At 45.1% G+C, this 14,009-nt stretch overlaps 1 protein-coding gene across 1 annotated transcript; it reads left to right on the top strand.

Moving 5' to 3' along the window:
• The first annotated feature begins 407 nt into the window (after positions 1–407).
• On the top strand, positions 408–13,676 carry ACOT6 (acyl-CoA thioesterase 6). The gene is made up of 3 exons (XM_038765695.1): positions 408–901; positions 6,972–7,174; positions 12,961–13,676. The coding sequence occupies exons 1-3, from the start codon at positions 442–444 to the stop codon at positions 13,564–13,566; spliced, it is 1,269 nt and encodes a 422-aa protein (XP_038621623.1). The 5' UTR covers positions 408–441; the 3' UTR covers positions 13,567–13,676.
• The last annotated feature ends 333 nt before the right edge of the window (positions 13,677–14,009 follow it).

The raw sequence follows: 14,009 nt of genomic DNA, 5'->3' as shown, positions 1-14,009 counted from the left end.
TGAGCGCTTACTGTGTGCAGAGCACTGGACTAAGCGCTTGGGAAGTACAGGCTGGCAACATATGGAGACAGTCCCTACCCAACAGCGGGCTCACAGTCAAAAAGGGGGAGACAAAACCAAACACACTAACAAAATAAAATAAATAGAATAGATAGGTCCAAGTAAAATAAATAGAGTGATAATAATAATAGAGACAGTCCCCACCCAACAGCGGGCTCACAGTCTAAAAGGGGGAGACAGAGAACAAAACCAAACGATTGAATGAATCAATACGATTGAATGAATGAAAGGAGAGAGGCGGGAAGAGCAGCTGGCCGGGGATTGGCTGTTGAGCGTCTCCGGGCGGGCCCAACTCGGGGGGCGATGGGCGAGCCCACCAATCAACAGTATTTATTGGGCGCTTACTGGGTGTGCAGAGCACTGTCGTAAGCGCTCGACCGCATGGCGGTGAGCGTGCGCGTGGAGCCGCCTGGGCCCTGCCCGTGGGACGAGGCGGTGCGGGTGTCGGTCCGGGGCCTGGGCCCGGGGCAGGCGGTGACGGTGCGCGCCTCGCTGCTGGACGAGTCCGGGGAGCCGTTCGGGGCGCGGGGCCGCTACCGGGCGGACGGCGGCGGGCGGCTGGAGCTGGAGCGGGCGGCGGCGGGGCCGGGCGGCAGCTTCTCCGGCCTGGAGCCCATGGGACTCATCTGGGCCCTGCGGCCCCAACGGCCCCTGTGGCGGCTGGTCAAGCGGGACGTGCGGACCCCGTTCCGCGTCGAGCTGCAGGTGCTGGACGGCCACGGCCCCGCGGACGGGCCCGTGCTGGCCAACGCCCTGCACGAGCGGGTCTTCATGGCCCCCGGCGTCAGGAGGATCCCCGTGCGCCAAGGCAGCGTGCGAGCCACCCTCTTCCTGCCCCCAGGTCAGTGCTCGGGCGCGGAGAGTGGATGCCGTCCGTCCCAGGCTCTGGCTGTGTGTCTCCTGGACCCTCAGCCACGGGCAGGGGACGGGTCTGCCAGTTCTGTTGACGTGGACTCCCCTAAGCGCTTAATACAGCGCTCTGATTGAAGGACTGATGGATTGGGCAGCGCTTGGGAAACTACGGTACTACCCAGTTGGCAGTCCATCTTTCCCCTCGTTCAGAAAATACGGTACAACAGCGTGGGGGGGTCACTGCCCCCTCGTGGGGAAAGCGCGGTACAACAGCGTCGGGAGTCACTGCCCCCTCGTGGGGAAAGCCCGGTACAACAGCGTGGGGGGGGTCACTGCCCCCTCGTGGGGAAAGCCCGGTACAACAGCGTGGGGGGGGGTCACTGCCCCCTCGTGGGGAAAGTATGGTACAACAGCGTCATTCAATCGTATTTATTGAGCGCTTACTGTGTGCAGAGCACTGGACTGAGCGCTTGGGAAGTACAAATCATCACCATCATCGATCGTATTTATTGAGCGCTTACTATGTGCAGAGCACTGTACTAAGCGCTTGGGAAGTACAAATTGGCAACATATAGAGACGGTCCCTACCCAACAGTGGGCTCACAGTCTAAAAGGGGGAGACAGAGAACAGAACCAAACATACCAACAAAATAAAATAAGGTCCTAGGTCAGGTGACATCCTGACAAGACAGTGACAACAGAAGATAACAGAATTTACACACCTATCTATACAAGGCCATAGGGCATAACAACAACCTTTACAAGGCAGTAAAAAACAGAGAATTTACAGCATCCTGTTGGTCCTAATTGGATTCCTGAAATTCCTAAATGCTCCCTCCCATGTTGCTGTAACTGAATAAAAGACGCAGTGAGAATGGGATCAGTGCTGCTTGATCTGGGTCCCTGGCCCCTTGCAGCCGCGCGCTAATAAAATCCACTTCTAAATTTCTACCTGGGTCTCACTCGCTGATTCTCGGCGCAACACACGGAGTAAGCCCTCGATAAATACGACTGATGGATTGGGCAGCGCTTTGGGAAACTACGGTACTACCCAATTGGCAGTACGTCTTTCCCCTCGTTCAGAAAATACGGTACAACAGCGTGGGGGGGTGTCACTGCCCCCTTGTGGGGAAAGCGCGGTACAACAGCGTCGGGAGTCACTGCCCCCTCGTGGGGAAAGCGCGGTACAACAGCGTCGGGAGTCACTGCCCCCTCGTGGGGATAGCGCGGTACCACAGCGTCGGGAGTCACTGCCCCCTCGTGGGGAAAGTCCGGTACAACAGCGTGGGGGGGTCACTGCCCCCTCGTGGGGAAAGCCCGGTACCACAGCGTCGGGAGTCACTGCCCCCTCGTGGGGAAAGCCCGGTACCACAGCGTCGGGAGTCACTGCCCCCTCGTGGGGAAAGTCCGGTACAACAGCGTGGGGGGGTCACTGCCCCCTCGTGGGGAAAGCCCGGTACCACAGCGTCGGGAGTCACTGCCCCCTCGTGGGGAAAGCGCGGTACAACAGCGTCGGGAGTCACTGCCCCCTCGTGGGGAAAGCGCGGTACAACAGCGTCGGGAGTCACTGCCCCCTCGTGGGCAGAGTCCGGTACAACAGCGTGGGGGGGTCACTGCCACCTCGTGGGGAAAGTATGGTACAACAGCGTCATTCGATCGTATTTATTGAGCGCTTACTGTGTGCGGAGCACTGGACTAAGCGCTTGGGAAGGACAAATCATCATCATCATCGATCGTATTTATTGAGCGCTTACTGTGTGCGGAGCACTGGACTAAGCGCTTGGGGAGTACAAATTGGCAACATAGAGAGACGGTCCCTACCCAACAGCGGGCTCACAGTCTAAAAGGGGGAGAGAGAGAACAAAACCAAGCATACTAACAAAATAAAATAGACTAGATATGTACAAGTTAAATAAATAAATAGAGTAATAAATATGTACAGACATATATTTATCTATTTATTTTATTTTGTTAGTACTAACAAAATAAAATAAATAGAATAGATATGTACAAGTTGAATAGAGTAATAAATATGTACAGACATATATTTGCCCATTTATTTTATTTTGTTAGTGCTAACAAAATAAAATAAATAGAATAGATATGTACAAGTTAAATAAATAAATAAATAGAGTGATAAATATGTACAGACATATATTTATCTATTTTATTTTGTTAGTATGTTTGGTTTTGTTCTCTGTCTCCCCCTTTTAGACTGTGAGCCCGCTGTTGGGTAGGGACCGTCTCTCTATGTTGCCATCTTGTAATCAATCAATCGTATTTATTGAGCGCTTACTATGTGCAGAGCACTGGACTGAGCGCTTGGGAAGTACAAGTTGGCACTAACAAAATAAAATAAATAGAATAGATATGTACAAGTTAAATAAATAAATAAATAAATAAATAGAGTAATAAATATGTACAGACATATATTTATCTATTTTATTTTGTTAGTGCTGACAAAATAAAATAAATAGAATAGATATGTACAAGTTAAATAGAGTAATAAATATGTACAGACATATATTTATCTATTTATTTTATTTTGTTAGTGCTAACAAAATAAAATAAATAGAATAGATATGTACAAGTTAAATAAATAGACTAATAAATATGTACAGACATATATTTATCTATTTATTTTATTTTGTTAGTGCTAACAAAATAAAATAGAATAGATATGTACAAGTTAAATAGAGTAATAAATATGTACAGACATATATTTATCTATTTTATTTTGTTAGTGCTAACAGAATAAAATAAATAGAATAGATAGGTACAAGTTAAATAAATAGAGTAATAAATATGTAGACATATATTTATCTATTTTATTTTGTTAGTGCTAACAAAATAAAATAAATAGAATAGATATGTACAAGTTAGAGTAATAAATATGTACGGACATAGTTATCTATTTTATTTTGTTAGTGCTAACAAAATAAAATAAATAGAATAGATATGTACAAGTTAAATAGAGTAATAAATATGTACAGACATATTTATCTATTTATTTTATTTTGTTAGTACTAACAAAATAAAATAGAATAGATATGTACAAGTTAAATAAATAAATAAATAAATAGAGTAATAAATATGTACAGACATATATTTATCTATTTATTTTATTTTGTTAGTGCTAACAAAATAAATAGAATAGATATGTACAAGTTAGAGTAATAAATATGTACAGACATATAGTTATCTATTTATTTTATTTTGTTAGTGCTAACAAAATAAAATAAATAAAATAGGTAGGTACAAGTTAAATAAATAAATAGAGTAATAAATATGTACAGACATATATTTATCTATTTTATTTTGTTAGTATGTTTGGTTTTGTTCTCTGTCTCCCCCTTTTAGACTGTGAGCCCCCTGTTGGGTAGGGACCGTCTCTAGATGTTGCCAATTTGTACTTCCCAAGCGCTTAGTACAGTGCTCTGCACACAGTAAGTGCTCAATAAATACGATTGATTGATGGATTATTTTACCTGTACATATCTATTGTATTTTATTTTGTTAGTATGTTTGGTTTTGTTCTCCGTCTCCCCCCTTGATTGGTGGGCTCGCCCATCGCCCCCTCCCAGCCCCCAGCTGCTCTTCCCACCCCTCTCCTCCCCCTCCCTCCTCTCTAATAATATTAATAATAATGATGGCATTTATTAAGCACTTACTATGTGCAAAGCACTGTTCTAAGCACTGGAGAGATTACAGGTGATCAAGTTGTCCCACGGGGGGCTCACAGTCTTCATCCCCATTTTACAGATGGGGTCACTGAGGCCCAGAGAAGTTAAGTGACTTGCCCAACGTCGCACAGCTGACAGTTGGCGGAGCTGGGATTTGAACCCTTGAACTCTGACTCCAAAGCCCGAGCTCTTTCCGCTTGAGCCACGCATTTATTAAGCGCTTACTATGCGCAAAGGCGATGGCATTTGTTAACTGCTTACTATGTGCAGAGCACTGTTCTAAGCGCAGGGGGGATCAGGTTGTCCCACGTGGGGCTCACAATCTTCATCCCCATTTTTCAGATGAGGGAACTGAGGCTCAGAGAAGTGAAGTGACTTTCCCAAGGTCACACAGCAGACGCGTGGTGGAGGCAGGATTCGATCCCATGACCCCTGACTCCAAATAATAATGATTACAAGGTGATCAGGTTGTCCCACGGGGGCCCACAGTCTTCATCTAGACTGTGAGCCCACTGTTGGGTAGGGACCGTCTCTATATGTTGCCAACTTGTACTTCCCAAGCGCTTAGTACAGCGCTCTGCACACAGAAAGCGCTCAATAAATGCGATTGAACGAATGAATCCCCATTTTCCAGATGAGGGAACTGAGGCTCAGAGAAGTGAAGTGACTTGCCCAAGGTCACATGGCAGACGCCTGGCGGAGGCGGGATTCGAACCCATGACCTCCAACTCCAAATAATAATAATACTGGCAGCGTGGCTCAGTGGAAGGAGCACCGGCTTTGGAGTCAGAGGTCGTGGGTTTGAATCCCGCTCTGCCACATGTCTGCTCTGTGATTTTGGGCAGGTCACTTAACTTCTCTGAGCCTCAAATTACCTCATCTGTAAAATGGGATTAAGACTGGGAGCCCCACGTGGGACAACCTGATCACCCTCTATCCTCCCCAGTGCTTAGAACAGTGCTTTGCACCTAGTAAGCGCTTAATAAATGCCAATTATTATTATGGCATTTATTAGGTGCTTACTAGGTGCAAAGCACTGTTCTAAGCGCTGGGGAAGTTACAAGGTGATCGGGTTGGCCCACGGGGGCCCACACTCTTCATCTAGACTGTGAGCCCGTTGTTGGGTCTCTATATGTTGCCAACTTGTACTTCCCAAGTGCTTAGTACAGTGCTCTGCACACAGGAAGCGCTCAGTGAATGCGATTGAATGAATGAATCCCCATTTTACAGATGAGGGGACTGAGGCTCAGAGAAGTTAAGTGACTTGCCCAAGGTCACACAGCAGACGTGGCGTGGTCGGGATTCGAACCCATGACCTCTGACTCCAAAGCCCCTGCTCTTTCCACTGAGCCACGGTGCTTCTCTGAGCAGTTACGTGACCCCCACCCCCCCAGCCAAAGCCCTCCTGAGAGCTCACCTCCTCCAGGAGGCCTTCCCAGACTGAGCCCCCTCCTTCCTCTCCCCCTCGTCCCCCTCTATCCCCCCCATCTTACCTCCTTCCCCTCCCCACAGCACCTGTATATATGTTTGTACAGATTTATTACTCTATTTTACTTGTACATATTCTATTTATTTTATTTTGTTAATATGTTTTATTGTCTGTCTCCCCCTTCTAGCCCGTGAGCCCGCTGTTGGGTAGGGACCGTCTCTCTATGTTGCCGACTTGTACTTCCCAAGCGCTTAGTCCAGTGCTCTGCACCCACAGTAAGCGCTCAATAAATACGATTGAATGAATGAATGAATGCAGGTGCTGGTTTGGAGGCGATTAATAATTATCGTTTTCTTTGTGCCCAGCTCTTTATTAAGTGCTGGGGTAGATACAGGATAATCAGGTAGCTACCTATCCAGACTGTATCTGTAATAAAAGGGAGATAGAAATGTGTACATCATCAATCGTATTTATTGAGCGCTTACTGTGTGCAGAGCACTGTACTAAGCGCTTGGGAAGTACAAATTGGCAACATATGGAGACAGTCCCTACCCAACAGTGGGCTCACAGTCTAAAAGGGGGAGACAAAACCAAACATACTAACAAAATAAAATAAATAGGATATGTACAAGTAAAATAAATAGAGTAATAAATATGTACAAACATATATACATATATATTCATTCATTCATTCAATCGTATTTATTGAGCGCTTACTGTGTGCACAGCTTGGGAAGTCCAAGGCGGCAACATAGAGAGACGGTCCCTACCCAACAGCGGGCATAAGCCATACTTCCAAGAGTACTGCTTAGACAATCCACGAATATTACATTTTAAGTGAGTTAATCGTAGTGCTGAGGAAATAATCAAGACTCTAAAATTAAAGATGATCATTTGAGATTCCTAATTAATGTTCTTTTTCCTTCCCGTTCGGCTGATTCTTCCAGGAGCAGGACCCTTTCCTGGAGTGATTGACCTGTTTGGCACTGGAGGTGGCCTTTGCGAATACAGGGCAAGCCTTTTGTCTGGGCATGGCTTTGCCACCCTTGCTCTGGCTTATTTCAAATTTGAGGACCTTCCCGAAGAAATCAATGACCTGGATCTGGAGTATTTCGAAGAGGCTGTGGATTATATGCTGCAGCATCCAAAGGTGTGTGTCTCTGATCGGTGCACCCCCTTGCCCCCTGCCTTTTTGGGGTATTAAGCGCTTACTATGTGCCAGGCACTGGGGTAGATTCCAGCTTATCAAATAGGACTCGGTCCCTTTTCCCCCATGGGGTTCCCGGTCTTAATCCCCATTTTACAAATGAGGTGACTGAGGCACAGAGAAGTGACTTGGAGAAGCCGCGTGGCGTTGTGGACCTGGGTTCCAAATCCCAGCTCCGTCACGCGGCTGCTGTGTGTCGTTGGGCCAGTCGCTTCACTTCTCTGTGCCTCGGTTCCCTCACCTCTACAATGGGAATTAAGACAGAGAGACCCCAGGTGGGACAGGGACCGTGTCCAACTGAATTACCTTGTATCCACCCCAGCGTTTTAGGCAGAAGCATCGTGGCTTAGTGGAAAGAGCCCGGGCTTGGGAGTCAGAGGTAGTGGGTTCTAATTCTGCCTCTGCCACCTTTCAGCTGTGTGACTTTGGGCAAATCACTTCACTTCTCTGGGCCCCAGTTCCCTCGTCTATAAAATGGGAATTAAAACTGTGAGCCCCACACGGGACAGCCTGACTACCTTGTGTCTCCCCCACTGCTTAGAACTGTGCTTGGCACATAGTAAGCGCTTAACAAATTCCATTATTATTAGTAACAGTGCCTGGCACAGAGTAAGCACTTAATACCATTATTATTATTATTATTATTATTATTATTATTATTATTATTATTATGCCTGTCCTCTCTGCCAACAGCCTATACTCCTTGCCCCAGGCTAAAGTGGATGCTGCTTCTACGGCCTGGAGACTATTCACTGGGATTTATATGTTGCCAATTTGTACTTCCCAAGTGCTTAGTACAGCGCTCTGCACACAGTAAGCGCTCAATAAATACGATTGAATGAATGAGAGATGCAATGTGACCTATTAGAAGGAGCCCAGTCCTGGGATTCAGAAGGCCCGGGTTCCAATCCCGGCCCTGCCACTTGTCTGCTGGGTGACCTCGGGCAAGTCCCTTCACTTCTCTGGGCCTCAGTTCCCTCATCTGTAAAATGGAGATGAAGACTGTGAGCCCCCCGTGGGACATGGACCGTGTCCAGCTTGATTTGCTTGTATTTCCCCCGGCGTTTAGTATAGTGCCCTGGCACACAGTAAGCGCTTAACATATGCCTTAAAAAACAAAAAAACAGAACAATTAGGGGTCCCTGCTTTCGGCTCTCTCTAGTGGACTTGTACTTCCCAAGTGCTTAGTATAGTGCTCTGCACACAGTAAGCGCTCAATAAATACGATTGAACGAATGAATGGTGGCAGTGCTAAACGTGGCTGCATCTCTATTTCTGCTGCAACTTGGCCACCGGGAAAGGGAGAGAGACAGAAAGACACAGACATGTGTGTAGTTGTGGGTTGTAGTGTGTGTATGCAAACACGTGTGAGTGTTTTACTGTCTCCGTCCCGTCTGTTTCTCGCTTTCCCGCTCCTAATCTCAGACCACCCTTTCTTTCTGCCACTTAAAATCGTACCTCCAGAAATGTTGGCGAAGCAGCACGGCTTAGTGGCAAGGGCTTGGGGGTCAGAGGTCATGGGTTCTAATCCCGGCTCTGCCACTTATCAGCCGCGGGACTTTGGGCGAGCCACGTAACTTCTCTGTGCCTCAGTGACCTCACCTGTAAAATGGGGATGAAGACTGTGAGCCCCACGAGGGACAGCCTGATGACCCTGTATCTACCCCAGCGCTTAGAACAGTGCTGGGCACATAGTAAGCGCTTAGCAAATACCATAATAATAATAATTATTATCGAGTTGTAGTCAATTTCATTTCCTTTTTCCTATTAGGTTGCTAATAAATTTTACAACTAATTTGCTAGGACTTTGCAAATTTCTAAAAGTGCAGCCCATGCATATTTGTCTAGCTACGAAGCAGCGTGGCCTACTGGGAAAGCCCATGGGCTTGGGAGTCAGCGGACTTGGATTCAAACCCCTGCCAATCGCCAACTCTGTGACTTGGGCAAGTCACTTCTCTGTGCCTTCGGTTCCTCATCTGTAAAATGGGGATTCAGTACCTGTTCTCCCTCCTACTTAGACTGTGAGCCTCATGTGGGACAAGGACTAGGTCTAACCGGATAAACTTGCTGCTGAGAAGCAGCGGGGCCTGGTAGAAAGAGCCTGGGTGTGTGTGTGTGTGGGGGGGTGTTCTGGGTTCTAATTCTGACCCCTCCACTTGTCTGCTGGGTGACTATGGGCAAGCCATTTCACTTCTCTCTACCTCAGTTCCCTCAGCTGTAAAATGGGGATTAAAACTGTAAGCCCCATGTCGGGCATGGGCTTTGTCCAGCCTGATTACCTTGTATCTCCCCCAGCACTTAGTACAGTGCTTGACGCATAGTAAGCACTTAACAAATACTATTAGGAAAAATAAAAACTCCAGCACTTAGAACAATGCGACACATAGCTTAAATATTATCATTATTATTACTATTAATAATAATAGTAACTGTGAGCCCCAAGTGAGACAGGGACTGTGTGCAACCTGATCAGCTTGTATCAACCCCAATGCTTAGAACAGTACTTTTTTTATTCATTCATTCAGTCATATTTATTAGGCGCTTGCTGGACACATAATAAGGGCTTAATACCACCATAATTATTATTTGTAGTAGTACTGCTATTCATTCATCCATCCCGTCATATTTATTGAGCACTTACTGTACTAAGCCCTTGGGAGAGACACATAGTAAGCTTAAATATTATCATTATTGTTACTATTAAGAATAATAGTAACTGTGAGCCCCAAGTGAGACAGGGACTGTGTGCAACCTGATCAGCTTGTATCAACCCCAGTGCTGAGAACAGTACTTTTTATATTAATTCATTCAGTCGTATTAAGCGCTTGCTTGACACATAAGGGCTTAACAAATACCACCATAATTATTATTTGTAGTAGTACTGCTATTCATTCATCCATCCCATCATATTTATTGAGCGCTTACTGTACTAAGCCCTTGGGAGAGACACATAGTAAGCTTAAATATTATCATTATTATTACTATTAATAATAACAGTAACTGTGAGCCCCAAGTGAGACAGGGACTGTGTGCAACCTGATCAGCTTGTATCAACCCCAATGCTTAGAACAGTACATTTTATATTAATTCATTGTCGTATTTATTAAGCGCTTGCTTGACACACAATAAGGGCTTAACAAATACCACCATAATTATGTGTAGTAAGTACTGCTATTCATTCATCCATCCCGTCATATTTATTGAGCGCTTACTGTACTAAGCCCTTGGGAGAGACACATAGTAAGCTTAAATATTATCATTATTATTACTATTAATAATAATAGTAACTGTGAGCCCCAAGTGAGACAGGGACTGTGTGCAACCTGATCAGCTTATATCAACCCCAATGCTTAGAACAGTACTTTTTATATTAATTCATTCAATCGTATTTATTAAGCACTTGCTTGACACATAATAAGGGCTTAACAAATGCCACCATAATTATTATTTGTAGTAGTACTGCTATTCATTCATCCATCCCGTCATATTTATTGAGCACTTACTGTACTAAGCCCTTGGGAGAGACACATAGTAAGCTTAAATATTATCTTTATTATTACTATTAATAATAACAGTAACTGTGAGCCCCAAGTGAGACAGGGACTGTGTGCAACCTGATCAGCTTGTATCAACCCCAACGCTTAGAACAGTACATTTTATATTCATTCATTGTCGTATTTATTAAGCGCTTGCTTGACACATAATAAGGGCTTAACAAATACCACCATAATTGTTATTTGTAGTAGTACTGCTAGTCATTCATCCATCCCGTCATATTTATTGAGCGCTTACTGTACTAAGCCCTTGGGAGAGACACATAGTAAGCTTAAATATTATCATTATTATTACTATTAATAATAATAGTAACTGTGAGCCCCAAGTGAGACAGGGACTGTGTGCAACGTGATCAGCTTATATCAACCCCAATGCTTAGAACAGTACTTTTTATATTAATTCATTCAATCGTATTTATTAAGCACTTGCTTGACACATAATAAGGGCTTAACAAATGCCACCATAATTATTATTTGTAGTAGTACTGCTATTCATTCATCCATCCCGTCATATTTATTGAGCGCTTACTGTACTAAGCCCTTGGGAGAGACACATAGTAAGCTTAAATATTATCTTTATTATTACTATTAATAATAACAGTAACTGTGAGTCCCAAGTGAGACAGGGACTGTGTGCAACCTGATCAGCTTGTATCAACCCCAACGCTTAGAACAGTACTTTTTTTTATTCATTCATGCAGTCGTATTTATTAAGGGCTTGCTTGACATATAATAAGGGCTTAACAAATACCACCATAATTATTATTTGTAGTAGTACTGCTATTCATTCATCCATCCCATCATATTTATTGACCGCTTACTGTACTAAGCCCTTGGGAGAGACACATAATAAGCTTAAATATTATCATTATTATTACTATTAATAATAATAGTAACTGTGAGCCCCAAGTGAGACAGGGACTGTGTGCAACCTGATCAGCTTGTATCAACCCCAATGCTTAGAACAGTACTTTTTATATTCATTCATTCAGTCGCATTTATTAAGCGCTTGCTTGACACATAATAAGGGCTTAACAAATGCCACCATAATTATTATTTGTAGTAGTACTGCTATTCATTCATCCATCCCGTCATATTTATTGAGCGCTTACTGTACTAAGCCCTTGGGAGAGACACATAGTAAGCTTAAATATTATCATTATTATTACTATTAATAATAACAGTAACTGTGAGCCCCAAGTGAGACAGGGACTGTGTGCAACCTGATCAGCTTGTATCAACCCCAACGCTTAGAACAGTACTTTTTTTATTCATTCATGCAGTCGTATTTATTAAGGGCTTGCTTGACATATAATAAGGGCTTAACAAATACCACCATAATTGTTATTTGTAGTAGTACTGCTATTCATTCATCCATCCCGTCATATTTATTGAGCGCTTACAGTACTAAGCCCTTGGGAGAGTACAACACAACAACAGACAGACCCACTCCCTGCCCACAACGAGGTCACGCTGCTAGTGGTAGTAGTAGTAGTAGTTGAAGCAGTGTGGCTTAGTGGCAAGAGCCTGGGCTTGGGAGTCAGAGGTCGTGGGTTCTAATCCCAGCTCTGCCACTTGTCAGCTCTGTAACGTTGGGCAAGTCACTTCACTTCTCTGTGCCTCAGTTACTTCATCAAGAAGTAACTCGTCCCCCTCTCCATCCCCCCGCCTTACCTCCTTCCCTTCCCCCCAGCACCTGTATATGTGTATATATGTTTGTACATATTTATTACTCTATTTATTTTACTTGTACATATCTATTCTATTTATTTTATTTTGTTAGTACGTTTGGTTTTGTTCTCCGTCTCCCCCTTTTAGACTGCGAGCCCACTGTTGGGTAGGGACTGTCTCTGTATGTTGCCAATTTGTACTTCCCAAGCGCTTAGTACAGTGCTCTGCACATAGTAAGCGCTCAATAAATACGACTGATGACGACGATTAAGACTGCGAGCTCCACGTGGGACAACCCGATAACCTTGTATCTACCCCAGTGCTTGGAACGGTGCTTGGCACATAGAAAGTGCTTAACAAATACCATCATTATTATTAGTAGTCGTAGTAGGACTATCTGCATAAATGGCTCGTGTACAGGAAGGAGAATGACCTGCCTAGATCAGAAATTCCATTTTCAAGATAACTTCCATTTTTCTCCCTGATGCCCTCCTCTCTCCTAAGGTCAAGGGTCCAGGCGTTGGGCTCCTTGGATTCTCCAAAGGGGGTGACCTGTGCCTTTCCATGGCGTCTTTCCTGAAGGGCATCGCCGCCACAGTCCTAATCAACGCCTGCGTAGCCAACACCATGGGCACCCTCACCTATAAGGGTAGGACTCTCCCCGGGCTGAGCTTTGACCTCGCTCGGGTCAAGATGACCGAGTCCGGCCTCCTAGACCTCTTGGACATTTGGGAAAACCCGCTCGGGGAGCCTCACCGTCAAACCTTAATCCCAATCGAGAAGGCCGAAGGCCCGTTTCTCTTCATCTTTGGCCAGGACGACCGTAACTGGAGGAGCGGATTCTTCGCCAACGCGGCCTCCAGACGTCTGCAGTCCCATGGGAAGGGAAAGCCCCAGGTCATCTGTTACCCTGGAACCGGCCATTGCATCGACCCTCCTTATTTCCCACCGTGTTTAGCCTCCGTGCATGGATTAGTGAAACACGGGGTGTTCTGGGGAGGGGAGGCAAGGAGTCAGTCCGTGGCCCAGGTGGACTGTTGGCAACAGATCCAAACCTTCTTCCGCAAGCACCTTAATAGTGAAAAATGTCACCTCGAAAGCAAAATGTAGCATGTTCGTGAGCTGAATTTAATAATCAAGAGCCCGATCTGGACCGTAGACCATAAACTCATTGTGGGCAGGGAACTCTGATGTATAATAATAATAATAATGGTATTTGTGAAGCGTTTACTGTGTCAAGCACTGTTCTAATTGCTGGGGTATTGTTGTTATCCAGTGCCACCGAGTCGTTTCCGATTCACAGCGACTCTATGGATGTATTTTCTCCAGAACGTCCTGACTTCTGCCGTAATCCGTAACCCTGCTAATGGTTCTTCTGTTATCTTTGTTACGGACACTGGGGTAGATACGAGTTAATCAGGTTGGACACAGTCCCGGTCCCATACGGGGCTCACTGTCTTAATACTCTCCCAGGCACTTAGTACAGTGCTCTGCACACAGTACTCGCTCCATAAATGATTGATTGATCTCATCAAGCCCACTGTTGGGTAGGG

The sequence above is a fragment of the Tachyglossus aculeatus genome, chromosome 23 (assembly GCF_015852505.1).
Source record: "Tachyglossus aculeatus isolate mTacAcu1 chromosome 23, mTacAcu1.pri, whole genome shotgun sequence".
Classification (NCBI taxonomy): domain Eukaryota; kingdom Metazoa; phylum Chordata; class Mammalia; order Monotremata; family Tachyglossidae; genus Tachyglossus; species Tachyglossus aculeatus.
Note: the sequence above shows the minus strand (reverse complement) of the source record. Positions and strands in the feature narration are given on the sequence as shown.